Source organism: Amblyomma mixtum, chromosome 3, assembly GCF_055824585.1.
Source record: "Amblyomma mixtum isolate Tamu chromosome 3, ASM5582458v1, whole genome shotgun sequence".
Classification (NCBI taxonomy): Eukaryota; Metazoa; Arthropoda; class Arachnida; order Ixodida; family Ixodidae; genus Amblyomma; species Amblyomma mixtum.
Window position 1 is genome coordinate 154,881,571 of NC_143014.1, and position 17,141 is coordinate 154,898,711.

At 44.6% G+C, this 17,141-nt stretch overlaps 1 protein-coding gene across 1 annotated transcript; it reads right to left on the bottom strand.

The window, feature by feature from the left end:
• Positions 1–4,860: 4,860 nt before the first annotated feature.
• Positions 4,861–17,114, bottom strand: Pfdn6 (prefoldin 6). Its single transcript, XM_089581609.1, has 4 exons — positions 17,025–17,114; positions 15,312–15,382; positions 8,544–8,668; positions 4,861–5,225 (listed from the first exon to the last, which is right to left on the bottom strand). The coding sequence occupies exons 1-4, from the start codon at positions 17,083–17,085 to the stop codon at positions 5,105–5,107; spliced, it is 378 nt and encodes a 125-aa protein (XP_089437735.1). The 5' UTR covers positions 17,086–17,114; the 3' UTR covers positions 4,861–5,104.
• Between the last annotated feature and the right edge of the window lie 27 nt (positions 17,115–17,141).

A 17,141-nucleotide genomic window follows, 5' to 3' on the forward strand; every position in this document is an offset into this window, starting at 1 on the left:
CTTAACTTAAACTGAACCCTCTTTGTTAGGCTCCACATTTCTGCCCCATAGGTGAGTACCGATAAGATAAGCTGTTATATACTTTTCTCTTTAGGGATATTGGTAAACTGCCATTCATGATCTGAGAGAAGCTGCCATATGCACTCTTCACCATTCTCATTCTTCTATTTACAGTAAAACCTCGTTAATACGTACCTGCTTACCAAGTAGCTGCAGCTAAAATGTAGTTGTGAGAATTTCTCGGCTTAACCACCGTTGAAACCCATGTATTGGCTGACCGCTTAAGGCGTAGTAGCTCATGAAATGCCTACCGCTTAATGAATACTTGCCGTCGCAGTTTGGCAGGCACCGTGCTTTGACACAAAATGTTTTCCGCCTTTCCGAAAAGCATCATTGTGCGCACCGCTGGTACTATGTCATCGGCGATTCAATGCAATTCCGGCCATGTTCCGCGAGTGTGGTGATGTCCATGTCAATGAGGAGCCCAGGAAGTGTAAGCCGCTTCTGTGTTCTTGCGCGCGAAATCATCGCTGAGTAATATCGTCGCCAGCCCTATTGCAGTAACCATCAGTGTCCACCCTGCCCATGTGATCTTGCCAGACCACCTTGCACTGTGAGCAGTTGCATGGTTGCATTGTGGATGTGTTGCGAGTAAACGCGCGTTTTGTGGTGGTGTCCTTTGTTCCGAGCTGGTGCTGTGCGAAGCGTAAAGCACTTGACCCCGTTACAGTACAGAATTGCTTTGCACGGGTGAGATTCATAGTGCGCAAGCGATCCCGCCGATGACTGTGATGCCCTACCAACAGAGGTGTTGGGAGCGACAGGGTGGTGCGGACGCTGTCGACTTCTAAATGTTCGGCGAGGTCGACAGCAAGATTTTTGCCGCTGCTGCGCCAACCCAAGGTGATCAGGGCATTGAGAAAGAGGACAGCGGCAACGACTTGGCAACATAAGATTTCAGCCCTACTGTGGCGGAAGCTGCTCGAGCACTGGCGGGTATGAGGGCGTTCGCCAAGATGGGCCTCATGGAAAAGCTTGCCCCTAGTCTCACTGATTTTGAGACTGCTGTTGTCGCCGCAAGGCCGCCGTGGCGGCAACTGAAAATGACTTCAGATCAGCAGCAAACAAATAGAGTGCACGTACGTACGTGTATTCGTGAGAAATTTATTGTGCCTGAATTTTTCTTCTTTCGGATCGGGAATAATGGCAAATTTGTACCAGTTGGTTAAGCTGTACTACTAGACAGTGAGTACTTTTCCCGCGTCCCCGCCAACTACGTATTAACGGGGTTGCACTGTATTTCCCTCTCATGATGTGGATCAGCAGCCACTACCTGCCCTGAGTACATGTACTCCCTAATCACTTCCAGCACCTTGCTTCCCAACTGTGAACTGCTGTTCCCTTGCAAGACTGTTGAACATTACTTCGATTTTCTGCATATTCATTTTTACACACACCATTATGCTCTGTCTGTCTCATATATCATGCTTTGCAGCTCATCTCCCGAGTGATTTAGCAAGGCAATGTCAGCAGCGAATCACAAATTACTTAGGTATTCTCCATTGACTCTTATCCCCAACTGTTCCCAATCCAGGCCTCAGAACATCTACTGCAAACAGGTGCTGAATAGCATTGGCGAGATCGTGTCTCCCTGCCCGACACCCTTCCTGACGAATTTTGTTGCTGACTTTACGAAGGACTATGGTATCTCTGCAGTAGCTATAGGTATCTTTCAGTACCTTCACGTTAGACTTTTCTGCACCTTGATTCCGCAATGCCTGCATGACTGCTGAGGTTTCCACTGAGTCAAATGCTTTCTCATAATCAGTGAACGCTATATATCGGGGTTGTTTATATTCTGCACATTTCTCTATCACCTGACTGATACTGTAAATATGGTCTACTGTCAAGTATCCTTTACAAAAGCCTGCTTGATCGTTAGGCTAATTGAAATCTAAGGTTATCCCAATTCTATCTGCGATCACCTTAGTAAATACCTAGGAAATAGACAGTAAGCTGATCGATCCGTAATTTTTCAAGTCCTTGAAATCTCCTTTCTAGTGAATTAAGATAATGTTAGCATTCTTCCAAGCTTCTGGTATGCTTGATATCATAAGGCATTGCGTATACAGGGTGGATAGTTTTTCTAGCACAATCTCCCCTCTGTCCTTCAAGAGATCTGCTGTTACCTGATCCTCACCAGTTGATTTTCCCCTTTGCATTGCTCCTAAGGCTTTCTTTACTTCCTCTTTTGTTACTGGCAGGATGTCCCATTGCTGTGCACTACTGCCTCTCTCATTAACATTTTGATTACACTGGCTACTGTATAGATTTATGTAGAACTCTTCGGCTACTTTAACTATCTTATCCATATTGCTATTGACACTGCCCTCTTTGTCTATCAGCGCACACATCTGGTTGTTACCTATGACTAGCTTCCTCTTCACTGCTTTTAGACTACCTCCATTCTTCAGAGAATGCTCAATTTTCTCCATATTAAACTTCCTTAAGTCGGCTACCTTGTACTTATTTACTAACTTTGATAACTCTTCCAGATCTATTCTGTCCGTAGGGTTAGACACTTTCATGCTTTGGAGTTTCAAAATCAGATCTCCTGTCTCCTGAGATAGCTTGCCGGTATCCTGTTGAACCATCCCACAGCCTACTTCTGCTGTGCACTCCATAATGATAGCTCTGATATTATCATGTATAGTTTAAACATTAAGATCGTCTTCCTCAGAGCCGAATACCTTTTCTGCAGCGATATCCTGAATTCCTCTACTTTCCCTCTTACCGCTAACTCATTAATGGGCCTCCGCTTCACCGATTTCTTCCGTTCCCTCTTCAGGTCTAAACTAATTCGAGACCTTACCATTCTGTGGTCGCTACAATGCACCTTTCCAAGGATCTCCACATCCTGCATAATACCAAGGTGAGCGCATAGTATGAAGTCTATTTCACTTTTATTGTCACTATTTGGACTCTTCCACGTCCACTTCCTATTCTTTCGTTTCCAGAAGAAGGTATTCATGATCCATAAATTATTTCTCTCTGCGAACTCTACTAGCAACTTCCCCCTGCTGTTCCTGGAGCCTATGCCATAGTCACCTACTGCATGGTCTCCAGCCTGCTTTTTAACTACCTTTGCATTAAAGTCGCCCTTCAGTACAGCATACTGTGATTTTACTTTGTTCATTGCTGATTCCATGTCTTCATAGAAGCTTTCAACGATCTGGTCATCATGGCTCAATGTAGGCGTGTAGGCCTGCACCAGCTTTAGTTTGTACCTCTTATTCAGCCTAATTACGATAGCTGCTACCCTTTCATTAATACTATAGAACTCCTCTATGTTGCCAGCTATATCCCGATTGATGAGGAATCCCACACCTACCTCTCATCTGTCCACAAATCCATGATAGTAAAGTACATGCTCGCCCCTTAGTACTGTATACGCCTTATCTGTCCTATCTCACTTCAACTGGTGCAGAACTAGCTGCCCCACGGGCTGCAGTTCAGTTCATCACTCAGGAATCTGCACATGACTGGGCAGTTTTTACCGACTCTAAAGCAGCCCTTCAAGGCCTGCAAGCTGCACTATGCCGCGGGTCACACGAACAACTCGTTGCAGAAATTCGTAAGCTGTACCATGGCGCTACATTGAAAGGACATAACATAATTTTCCAGTGGCTGCCGGGCCACTGCGGTATTCATGGCAATCACCAGGCCAACGAAGCTGCCCATTCTGCCCACAATGACGGAATCCCTGTCAATATCCCTCTAACGAGAGCTGATGCAGCGTTTGGGTTTCGTTCCTTGAGGCTGGAGCTTACACTTTCAGTGTAGAACACGGGAGAGTTCTGCAACCGTTGCCTCGGGCATTGGACCCTGGACTGCGCCTCCATCTTCTGTGTGATGTAGCGTGTTGTGAAGCAACATTACTGTGTCGTCTATGGCTCGGCGTTGCCTTCACAAATAAGTATGCTTTTCAGATCGCGATGGCCGACAGCCCTTCTTCTGTAAACTGTGCCTGTGAAGAGACAATCACTCATCTCTTGTGCGAGTGCCCTGTCTTTGTGACCGAAAGACATAAGCTGCGTTGTGCTCTGGACCGCCTTGATCCTCGCCCTTTCACAGAGGCCAAGACCCTCGGTCTGTGGCCACAACAGTCGACTGCCATCAAGGCTTACAAGGCACTGTTTTGTTTTTTGAGAGAGACTGCCTTGATTGACAGATTGTGACTGTTTCCCGTTCCTTCTCTCTTCCCTCTTTAATCCCCTCATTGCCTTCCCCTGTGCAGAATAGCCAACCGAAATTCTTTCTGATTAACGGCACCGGGATTCGAACCCTGGTCCTTCTGCACATGAGGCGGATGCTATACCTCTATGCTATCACTGCATCATCGCATATGCCGCTCACCAAACAAGAAACGCGCTTACACTGCTGTCCAGTCACCCACAGTACCCTCTTCCTGGTACTTCTTGCTCTCACCATCAGGTGGTGATACGGTCTACGGACATTGCGAATACACGTAACTGTTGCTCAGGCCTAGTAACAATGTACTGAAAGTTTCAGTGCTCAGGAGCACCTGAGAGAAAACGCAAAAATGTTTCTTGAGCAAAGGAAAGGAAAGGCGCAGTAACGATGGACACAAATTTGGTTGAACCAGGGCATGGTCAGGGTTCTCAGATCACAACTGTTTAAAAATGTTTTAGGATAGGTTGAGGTGTTGAGCCCAATGGTATCACAGTGCATGCAGCTCGGCTGCAGAGTGGTACACCCATGATGATGTTGGCATTCTGAGACTGTTTATGCACTATTTGTGAATAACCATGCAATGAAGTACAAACTGAGGAGGCACACTAGAAAAAGACAGCACAAAGCATTTATTTAACATTTCATTTAGCAGTGGTGTGGGTTTATTGGAAACCCTTTTACACTTCAAGGTTTCTGTCATTCGAGTAAAACTCTGATTTCATTTTTAGATGCCACTTTTTCAAAAGAAATGCGGAAATGGGATTTATAATTTTGTGTCAGAAAACACAGTCTTAACAAATAACTCAACATAAGTTTCACAAGCAGGAGAATTTATACAAATTTAAGTTAATCACATCTTGACAGCACCTTTTCCTTGGGACTGCTGGATTTGCTGTTCCAACTTGTGGATGGCCTCCCTCTGAGCTTCCTGCTTCTTCTCTAAGTCCTTAAGCAGTGTGTCATGCCTTTTCCTGAGATGTAATTGAACAGGAAGAGAGAGCAAAAATACAAGTCATGTTGCAGGCTTAAAAGATTTACGCAACTAAGCACAGCTCTAAGGCCAACATACACTCGAATTATCAAGCAGACTAAGTCATGTAGCATTATTAAGTTCAGATATGATGGCATTTCTTTATTGACAACAATAGTATGACTTTTGGCAAACGATTACAAAATTAACTATATGTATGTATTGCAGGCTGGCTACTTGCGTTTACAAATCTAAGCTTCGATTTTTGAAAATAAAAACATGCCTGACTGATACTCCTGTCAAGCGAAAAGTTAAGTGCACTTACGAGCAGTAGGCTTGTGCATCCCAAGTGACACTTTAGGCTATGTGGTGCTAAGCAGGAAGGCAAAGTGCACTTGTAGTAAAAAAAAAAAATGGTGTCACGAAATGAGTGAAATTTTTTAAGAGGTCGACGGAAAAAAAAAAAAAAATTGACTGTTTGACATGATAGCGCAAATAAAATGAGCTCAAGCAGTTCTAACAATGAAAAAAAAAATAGAAATAGAAAAAAAGACAAGAACAGCCAAGACTATCCAGAATTTTGACAACAAACAAGATGGCGGCGTGCAGCATGAAGAAATATTTAAAAAAAAACGTGTTATAGCAAGTAAAGTAAACTTGTGAGTACTTTTTATGCACCGTACATATTGTGCATTCAAAGTCGCTGCTGTCGAGGTTACGCACTCAGCCCTCGTGACTCACTTGCGATGTTTAGATTTGACAAAGTGCACTTAATAGGCAAGATAACCGCTGGTCCTTAAGGGTAACGGAGTGGATTCCAAGAGAAAGCAAACGTAACAGGGGGCGGCAGAAAATTAGGTGGGCGGATGAGATTAAGAAATTTGCGGGAATATGGTGGCCGCGGCTGGCGAAGGACAGGGTTAATTGGAGAGACATGGGAGAGGTCTTTGCCCTGCAGTGGGCGTAGTCAGGCTGATGATGATGATGATGACTTAATAGCGAGTGACACTGTCCGTAAGTGCACTTATCTTGTCCGCTTGACAGGAGTATAAAACCAACAAACCCAACAAATTACTGTGCCTCCTAAGATGCATAACAATAAGAAATCAAAGGGAGCCTGAAATGACTTCAATGGGCATATTCTAGTGCAAGAGATCTGTAGAGGTGATCTCTGTGGGTATTTGAGTCAAATTTGAAAGCTCTGTGTGGACCCTATAATTTAGAAATAATTTTTAATAATTGTTGCTCGCAGTACCTCGCAACCGATTAGGGCAACACACCTCACCGCGCGCCCCCTACCCCAATGATGTCAGTGGGCAGAAGGGGCGAGCTTGAAGGCTGGCTCTTCTGCCCACTGACATCATTGGGGTAGGGGGCGCGCGGTGAGGTGTGTTACCCTAATCGGTTGCGAGGTACTGCGAGCAGCAATTATTAAAAATTATTTCTAAATTACGTGGCCCACGCAGAGCTTTCGCTTTCAAATCTGACTCAAATACAAACTAAGACCACCTCTACAGATCTGTTGCACTAGAATATGTCCACCGAAATCATTTCAGGGTCCCTTTAAGTCATAAAGCCATATCTGATGTACAGCCCCTTGCCAACGCTAGGAAACGTGTTCCTGACAGTAAATAGAGCTAGGGCTTGGGAAGTACTTCATGACCCTTTCCCAAACATCTGCTGGTGAAGGATTTACATATACCACATACGCTATTCTCAAAATCGTAGTTTATTAACATATTCTTGTGAGTTTTCGCACCAATTCGAACTTCCCTTACAGTGTCATTCTATCACTGTTTCAAGGTGCAACCTGGCTTTCCTAGTACTTAGTCATATATAAAAACTATTTTTAACTACACTTTACACCTAGTTTCCAAACAAAGTTATGTATTATGCAGAAATTACTACTTATATAATGGCATGATGTGATGCAAAAAGGAAAAAAAAAATTCAGTTCCGAATACCACATAGAAATTTGCAGAAAATGGATCATTTCTCCAAAACACAATGTATACAAAAGGACCAAAAGTCTAATCAATGTCTGAGAACTTCTAGATTAGGTACAGTAGCACTACCATCACCGAAGTACTTGGTGATCCCAAACACAAGCAATGTTGCATGACCTCCGCCAAGTATTTGCTCCCAAGAGTTCGAGCTGACAAACGTGTGGAATGCGAATACTCAGAAATGCAAGTGCCTTCATGCTTCGTTTGTATCACGGCCTATCCTAGGAATGCACAGTATTACACTGCTGGTATTGTCTGCTACAAGAAGATGTTGCATGTTGAAATAAGAATATTTTGTCCATAGTGCCCAGAGGTCTGAATGGTGTGGATTAGAGAGAGGTGGTCAGAATAAATAGAGTTTGTGACATTTACATTCTGCTTTCAGTTTACCACTTTTTTCAGTAGCAAGTAATGAAATTATAAAACCAATCGAGTATATTTACAATTTTACTAGTCTTGTCTAAATAGCCCTTATCACAAGTCCTGAGCATCATTAAAAGCATTTCATGTGAAAGAGAATTCAATGTTTACCCTTTAAATGTGAAACCGTAACTTCCACTAACAATGACCTCTATTAATTATGCCATGCCCACACCCATACTTTCGTGACTCTTCATAGCGGGATACCAACAAAGAATATATGTTTTGGTACAACGCTGAGCCTCTTTAGTGTACTAAGCTCTGTACTTTGTTTCACTTTGTAAATATTCAACTAACAGCTTTGGCTAATGCCCCACATTTGGAATTTTAGATGACGAAATGCGTAACCGCGCATGGGCGTGAGCATGTGTGCAGAAAAAGGTGTCAACAATAAGCATTGTTACCAGAAGTGGCATGCAGATAGGAGAGCAACTGGGAAGCAAAAGTATTTTTGCTTTCACTGAATATCACTTTGCCAGTCAAGCATCTCAAAAAGTATCATGAGACACAGAGATGAAAAGCTTCTCCTACTGATTCACGTAGGTGCACTACAAAAGAAATCATGAACAGCAGAGTGCTTAAGAAAGTGAGTTCTCTACTCAGTTTTAAATGCAAGGTACAATCTGGACAAAGAGAACAGATGTGCAATTACTCACAAAGGCTTCCGGTACACCTCCTACCTCAGCAAATGCTTTTCTGTACTTCCTGTTTACTACCAGTTAGCCTGCACCTTACATCTACAACACGAATGCTTGGCAAGATGTCATGATGTGTAATACTGCAGTAATAGATTATAGCAACATATGTAAAACCATTAGCCACTAGAATAGCAGACTATAAAAACAAGTAGCTTCAACTATCAGAATTAGCCCGAAAAATCAAACAGTACTAACAGTTCTGCTGTGATGTATTCTAGCCTTTTGTTGACATTCTGCTTGGCATCGTCAAGGCCCTGCTTGATAAGTACAGGACCAATCAGCTTGTAGACTCCAGCCTCAGGTTCCAGAAGATCCAGCTCCTGCGCAGATGACAAATGGATTGCAGAACAATATTAGGGGTCACAAAATAAAAAAAATCTGCAATTGAATGGAAGCAGCAGCTCTTATATTATAACAATGCAAACATTCCAAAATTCTACTCATTATGAAACAAGACACAATAAGCTCTTCCATTTACGTGCTCAACCTAGCATGAGATGAAATATACACTGCTCTCGAAACATAATCACCAGCATAAGTAACAGGCTCTCCCCCATTTCAATTTTCAAGAAATGCACCGCAACTGACGGTGCCCTCCAAGGCAATCTCTGACTTTCACTGTAGAGCCCCAATTTGCTTCTGTCATCTTGACACAAATAAAACTTTAACATGATACTTTTCACTAGCTCCAGTGATTCAGTGATCGCATTGTTCAGCTGTTGTGACTAATACTCTGCAAGCTTTCAAATTCAAGCTAATTTGGTGATTTTGCCACGTTGAACAACTGTTAGCATTCTTTTCATGAGCAGTATGACATGCATAAACATATAGAAAAGTGCATTACAGATACAGTTCCCATTACCACAACATTCAGTGATGCTAATGGCTCATGGCATTTTGAAGAAGGTTTCGAAGCAACAAAATGGAGCAGGTATCAGTGATAGTGTTCATAAAATTCAATTTTGAGTAATTTTTGAAGCACAAAAATTTTAAACCTGAAGCACTTTGGAGCATATGGATTTTCAGTTCTAAATCTCTAACAATGGCAGACGATGCTAAAAAGTTTGAGTCTGTTTTAAAGGTGTGCTACACCATTAAGTCTGCTATTAATGGCACACACTTTGCATCTGACAGGTCTTAAGTTCTAAGTTTTATGCTGCATAATTGAAGAGGAGATGCCTTAGTGAAACATGTCATACAATGTTTATTGGAAGAGCCCATACTTTGCATATAATCGCGAGCACAGTAGCTTGAATGTGCTGATTTGTAGCTCTTCACCTTTCTTCACAAAGCTCGAAAAACTACTAAATCTCCTTTACATTAAAACCTCACCAGTTTTTCATTTATGTCAGCCAGGTCTGTCATGTTTCATGTTTCCTTGCACACTTGTGCTTGCCTCACCAAGAAGCAATTAATCCAACTCATTTGCCTCCATATCTTTCTTAGCCAGGGCAATTCTGATCAATCTCTGTGCTGGCTCAAGCATCAGCATCTTCGGCAATCCTTCCTGGAGTGCGCACTCCTGCACTAAACCTGGCTTCGTTGTTTTAAAAACTTATGCCGGAGTGCTGAGGTCATCACATTGCACAACTGAAACAAATAGCAAAGTGCAAATGTGGCAACTCTAGTTCCATCCATTTTTAATGCACACTGGCCTAGTACGAATAAGGTTGACATAGCAGTTTAAATGTGCATTATGGCTATGGCAATGAATCACAACTGGAATGAATGTCCCTGGATGCGGTGCTCGGCTGACACGAAGACGTAAGCACGAGAAGCACACAAGCGGGAAAGTACACTGCGGCTGCTCTCTTCACCACAAATGTACATGAGCGTAGAAAATTTTAGCGCGAAAGCACTCACACGCTCACCAACACTGACCAAGAATCTTTGGATGTTGTACCATCACCTAGCAACAGCAACGCCACGTTAAGGTAAAAAATAAATCATATAAATAGCCACGAATGTGAGTCGAACCCATGACACTGGTCTCCTTTTTCATGGCATCTGGAGGGAACAAAAACTACAGTAGACTCCCATTACGATGAACTCTCGGTTAAGATGAACAATGTGAGATCATTTGGTTAGTTCCCCACATGGTTTAAATGAACAAAAAAAATCCACTTAGGGCTAACTGTTTTGCATGCACGCTGGCTAAGACGAACTTTCGCAGCGACCGCGAACCATGGCAACCCTGTGACAGAACTCGCAGGGCGTCCGCATGGCACTGCCAAAGAAAGGAATATATTAAATGCTTCTGTGCAAGAAAGTATACCCCCACAAGACAGCTTCCATGCACCTTCATGCAAAACTGCGTGAAGCCGTCTTCCGGGAGCGTGCTTTCTTGGAGGGAAGCTTTCTTGCTGGTGTGGCATGGCACCATCGCACCTGCGCAATGGTCAGGTCTCGGCACCACGCCCACATCACGTGCGTGTGTTGCCTCCAACAGCCTAAAAGGTGTGTATGCGCATAGCGCACCCACTGGTTGACTTTGGGCTCAAATACTCCTGGGCAGCATTTTTAACTGACGGGGTGTCGCAATACGCATTACTGTGACACGGAGATGATCAAATATGGAACGGCAGCTGAACAGTCACATTAGCCAGAACATGACATTTTCTTTTTGAAGCTTCTGCATAGTTTCATGCTAGCGTCTGTTGTATCAGCTGAGTTGGAACCAGAACAAGATTTATTTTAGGAACACAGGGCTGCTGCCCGTAGCCTTACCTAGGACAGCGAGTGCCCCAGAAAGGCCCCCAAGCACGCACTTCGTTGTCGTCGCCAGGCGCCCAGAGGGACCCCTGGCAGAATATAACATTTCTTCCCTCAGCGCAGCTTTTTAACAAGTGTAAAAGTCAGGTTTTTTAAGCTGTCTTCCGTGCGACGATCTGGGAGAAAGGACCGATATGGATGGAGCACTGCCAGTAACAGAGGTAGGAGAGTCAAAGCTGTCCAACACTTCTGGGGGAGCCATGGCGGCGTCTTGGGTGGAAACATGCGAGATCCCGGGTAGCTCCGTGTGTGCCAGATCTGGGTAACGGAACAATGTGCTCTGTTCAAAGCCTTCGTCGTCGGTAGACAGGTGCTTTCGCATGTGGTGGACATGTCTCCTTTTGAAGTGGGCCATCGTCAAGCAGAGATACCTCATATGAACGCCTGCCAATCTGTCTGGTGACGCTGGCAGCCCACCACTTCAGTGAGCCGGTGAAATTGCGCACAAACACAGGTTGTCCTGCCATGTAGACAGGAATGGATAGGCTCTTGTGTTCCTCAATGGGCGCACTTGCTGGACGAATCGAACCTAAGGCCGTCCTGAGCTGATGTTCAAACATCAGCTTGGCTGGCGTCTGATGAGTGTGTTGCGTGAACAGGAACCTTGAAAGCCGACATGCAAGGCTTCCCTTCTGAAATCTGTGGAGCGCCACTTTAGTCTCTTGAACCATTCTCTCAGCTCGTCCATTGGTAGCACGGTGGTATGGCGAGCTTGTGACATGTCATATGCCGTTCCTCTGCCAAAACACCTTAGCTTTTGTCGATGAAAATGCCGAATCGTCATCGCTGACGTTCATCTCTGGAATGCCAAATGTGGCAAACATTGAATGTTGCTCTTCGATGACCGTAGCTGACATCAAAGTTCGTAGGTGGCAAACTTGAAGCCACTTTGTGGTTGTGTCTACCACGATGAGGTAACAGTTCCCATTGGCTGGGCCTGCAAAATCCAGATGAAGCACTGACCAGGGAGTTTCAGGTCTTGCCCATGTTGGCATGGGGGTCGCGGGTCTAACTTTGACATACGACTGACATATCTGACATCCAGTCACACACTCTTCGATATCTGGTCAAGCCATGGCCACCACAAATGACTGCGTGCAGCTTGTCGCATAGCTGTCATTCCTCGATGACTGACGTGTAGAAGTCGGATGGGCCCATCCCGGAGACCAACCGAAATGACTACACGATCCCCATAGAGCACAACCCTTTGTGTGTACAGTTCCGATTTCCGAGCCCTGTACGGAGCAAAATCTATTCCAACCCACGCTGTGTAGTCGCCAGCCTGAAGACTGCGATAAACGGCAGCCAGAACAGGGTCTCTTCTAGTGAGGTTCGCTACATTAGCGGCCGTTAAGGGAGCTATGTGCACTGCCTCAATCATTAAGATATCCCCCGGTGGCGTAGACTTGTCATTGATGCTAGGCAACAGCAGGCGACTCAGAGCATCGGCATTTTGATGCTTCGTGCCAGGTCGATATAACAACTTGTAGTTATAAGCGGCCAGTATGAGGCACCATCGCAGCATCCTTGGAGAATATGACGATCCGGTCCCATTATACCCAGCAGCGACTTGTGATCCATGTAAACGACAACCTCCTGTCCAGCAACGTACTGGAGGAAGTAGATCATAATGTAAACTATTTCAAGTCCCTCCTTGTCAAGTTGCGAGTAATTCCTTTCTGACTTGCCCAAAGTTCTGTAAGCATAAGCACTGGAACCTCTTTCCCATGAACATGGCTGCACGAGAACAGTGCCAAGACTGTATGGTGACACGTCACAGGAGAAGAAAATGGCCTTGTTCTCACCCTAGTGCTGTAGAATCGCTAAGCACCTCCTTAAGTTCGTCAAAAGCCAACTGGTGTTCAGAAGACAACTTCCAACTGGCTCCCTTATTGAGTAGCCGATGCAGACTCTCGGCAATCTTAGCATGGTACTTGATAAACCGGCAGTTGAATGCGAGTAGTCCCAAGAACGCTTGCAGCTCATTCTTGTTAGTCGGCAAAAGTGCTTCAACAATAGCTCGCACCTTCTCTTTGGTAGGCTGCGCACCTTTGGCGGAGATCCAGAACCCCAGATACTTCAGCCTAGGAACAGCGAACAAACACTTCGCTTCACTGGCTTTCAAGCCAGCCTGCTGTAGACGTCCCAGTACCGCAGCAAATCATCAGAAACATTCAGTTTCTGATGAAACAGTCATGAGAATATCGTCCAAGTACGTGATGACACCATCCAAACGGAACTTGAAGGGGATTAAAAAAATGTTCCATTTATCAGAAGTTGCATGTAAGCAAAGTATGCATATTTCATGAAGCATAACTTTATTAAAATTGCTTCAGCCCTTACTGAGTGGGCGTGCAGAAAAAAAAGAATGAATAGTGGTTTGCTTCACATTATTCAGTTGCTTTTTTTTACAAAGGAAGTGTGCATGTTTGAGAGGCTAGGAAGAAATTCTGCACCCTCTTCATGCTCAAAGTAGTGCTGCAAAAGCACAACCGCATCTCTAGCTGCACTGTACAGGGCCCAGGATCCTCCTCACACTCATCACTGGAGGAGGATCGGTCCTCAGCTTGCACTTCAGCAATCATTTCCTCGAGGATTTCCTCGCGACAGGTGGCCACATTTGCACCCAATGCCTCATAGTCCTGATGCGAGAAAGGGGCATCGGGCACTACTTGGCTGAATATGGTGTCGGCCTCAGTATCAACATCAGCACTTGTGCTTGCCTCTTCATGTGGTACTGGTTCTTGTGCTTCAAAGCCAGCATGATGGAAGCACTTTTCACTGTCGTCGTCTGCACTTCTTCCCAGGCATGGGCCAAAATGTGTATGAATGCCAGCAAGTCAATGATGTAATTCATCCCACTGTCAGCACAAAGCAGCATTCGGTGGAGCAACTGGCGGCGGTAGTGAACCTTTAAGTTCTGGATCACTCCTTGATCCATTGGATGGATGACGGCTGTGGCATTGGCTGGTAGGAATTCAAGACTGATTGACTTCAGCCCTTCCACCTGGCAATGGACAGGGCAATTATCCACGCTGAAGACAACTTTCCTGCCCTGCCTAGTAAATCATGCGTCTTCCTCCAGTAGCCAATTTTTGAAAATTGCCATCGTCATCCACGCTCTTCCATTTGCTTGGTATTTCACTGGAACGTCTCGAACACCCTTAAAGCAACGTGGGTGCTTCGACTTCCCTACCACGAGCAACTTCAACTCTTCATCCCCTGTCATATTTGCACCCACCAGTACAGTAATGCGCTCCTTGCCATGTTTCCCACCTGTGCAGGCTTCACCTTCGTACGCGAGTCTTCGATGGAAGGGCCTTATAAAAAAGGCCAATCTCTTTGATGTTTAAAACGTCTCGCGGCTCATAGCTGCTTAAAGTCTCCTGCAGCCTCTCCTGTTGCCAGTCGGTGTAAACTGCTCTGTTGACTGCAGCACTTCGCCTGAGATGGTTTTAAAGATAAGGTCATGGCGCTTTTTAAATCGGCTCAGCCATCCATCACTGACACTGAAATGTTCGATTCCATTTGCAAGGCTATTTCCCGCGCCTTCTGCTCCAAAATGGGACCGCATATCGGAAAATTGGCACTCCGCGCACGCTTAAACCACAAAAAAAAAAACCTTTCCAAGTTCTTCATATGGCGTTGTCCTGATCCACATCCGATTTGCAGCGAAGGTCCCACTCTTGACAGCCCCTTGAGTGGCGCCTTTGTTTTTAAGGATCCGTGACAGCGCTGACTTAGGGATGTTGAATTCCTTTGCAACTTCTGTTTTAGACAAGCCACTTCGCACACAAGGAATTCCAGTTCACGCTTCTGTATTCAGTCATCTTTGCTGCTAGCAGCACAGAGAACCATACACTCATCTAGAATGCTCAAACAGAGTGCCCTGTTATGTGTCAGTGACACCTATTGCGGGCTTCTGGGTTCAGGACAGACTGTCTCTTAGCACATGCTAAGTGTGCCCAGAGGCAAGCTACCTCAAACCCAAAAGCTACCGGATGGTGGCGCTGTGCAATGAAGCATACTACTCAGGAGCTCAGACAAATGTGTAATGTCTGTACACGCCTGCATTAAAAATGTGTGACATACATAAAAGAAGTACCACAGTTTTGTTACTGAACAATCAATCAGAATTAATAATGCACATCACAGGTGTTCATCATCAATGAAATTAAGTAACAGTGTTACCTCTTTGACAACGCTGTTTTCATTCAACTGGGAGTCCAATTTCTGCCGCAGATTGTATGTCTTTTGGAAGTCTGCAGGAAAAATATCAAAACACAAATTCTTTAGACTAGTAATTTTTGTGCGACACTCAGTAACACAATGGCAGTTAAAACACACCCACTCCGGACTACTTCTTTCTGCACTGTGCTAAGCATAAAGTGCCCTCACAGATTATTAGGGTAAATCATTCAACTGGTGCATGCGTGCATGCGTACACGTGTGCGCTCTATCCCTCAACATGTCAATAGTGGGGTGGAGGCTACGAGTGGGAGGTGATGGCTTCGAGGCCAGATAGTATGGTCGGCTTTTGAGCACATGAGAACAGCCCACTTGTGGAGACTGTTACCTCAGGCTTGTATCTTCCACTCCACTACAAGCAAGCTCAGACAGGATATGGAATGCGAATCTCAATACATCTATGTGAAAAGGCCTTTTAAACTGGTAAGTTAATTTAAGCTGCTCCCTATACCACCACACCCCCATGAAATTTTAGTGGAAGTATGCATGGTGAACTATCATAGTGCCAGTGACATAACATTACACCGCCTGCAGTACCTCTGACGTACACTCGGTTCACAGCGCTAGTACACATGAGCACAGCAAAGAACAGATTTTTTTTTTTTTTTTACGGGAAGTGCTAGCAACTGCTACAGGAATGACACGTTGAATATGATTATTTAATTCACAGAAGTGTATGACATCCGATCAGCAAGAAAGGTTAGTAAGGAGCTTTATAAAGCCTTCATATTCAAGCCTGCGGAATACAGCAACGTGTTACGGCAACGCAGTGCCAATAAAAGAAACTCATAGTACGAAGCTGAGAGAGCAAAAAATAATTGAGGTATTGGAAAAAAATTCCCGTTCAATAAAAACCATTAACAAGCTCATAATCAGTCGTTCAGAAATGATATACGCAACCTTCCGTAGAATATATGAGACAGCGTCGTTCTCGTTTGCCTATTATGGCATGTTGCACACCCGCCGAACGAACCTGGCTTACGCAGCTGCTGCTTTGCGCAGTAACAGTGCGAAAAGCATAATAAAACTTGGAAAGACCCTAGCAAAAAAAGACCAATAACTCGACGGGTTTGTAAATTTTACAGCTGATTAACGCATTAGTCCATTTATCGACAGGCGAAATGATCACTTTCGCAGTCCTGGTAATCGGCCGCCAACACTACCGCGTGGGCGGCCACCAGAAAATGATACAAAACGATGAATTAAGAAAGCAGAAATAGGCAACGGTTATAAACAACTCACTTTTAATGTAATCTTGCCCAGCAACTTCGCAAATTAGTTCAAAGCTACGTTTATTAGTTTACGAATTTGCTTTGATCAGGTTCCATCACCACGAACCTCATCATCAGCCCACAATCACAACTTCACTTCAGCTCCCACAGCACGTACACGAAAAAATAAAGCATGTGCTTAGAGAGAAGCATGCTATACTGTGTCATTAATGTTCCTCTGGATCACTAAGACAGCCGTCGGGTTTACACATATCTGACACGCCTAGCTCACAAACCAGCACTGGGGCGGCCGCGTGCAGGGCGTCTCCGGCAAACCCAAGCAAAGCCACACAGCAACCCTACTTCAGGTAGTAACCGAATTGGCTCCAAAAGGTGATGTGTAAACTAGGTATTTACAACACTGTGAGTCTTGCAGATCATTCACCTTTCTGCAAAGTCTTGTATTTTTCGACTTCTTGCACTAACGCTTTGTGAATAGCTTCCATTTTGACACAATTCAATTGATGCCGATAACGATGGCTTCTCGACCAATCCTCTGCCT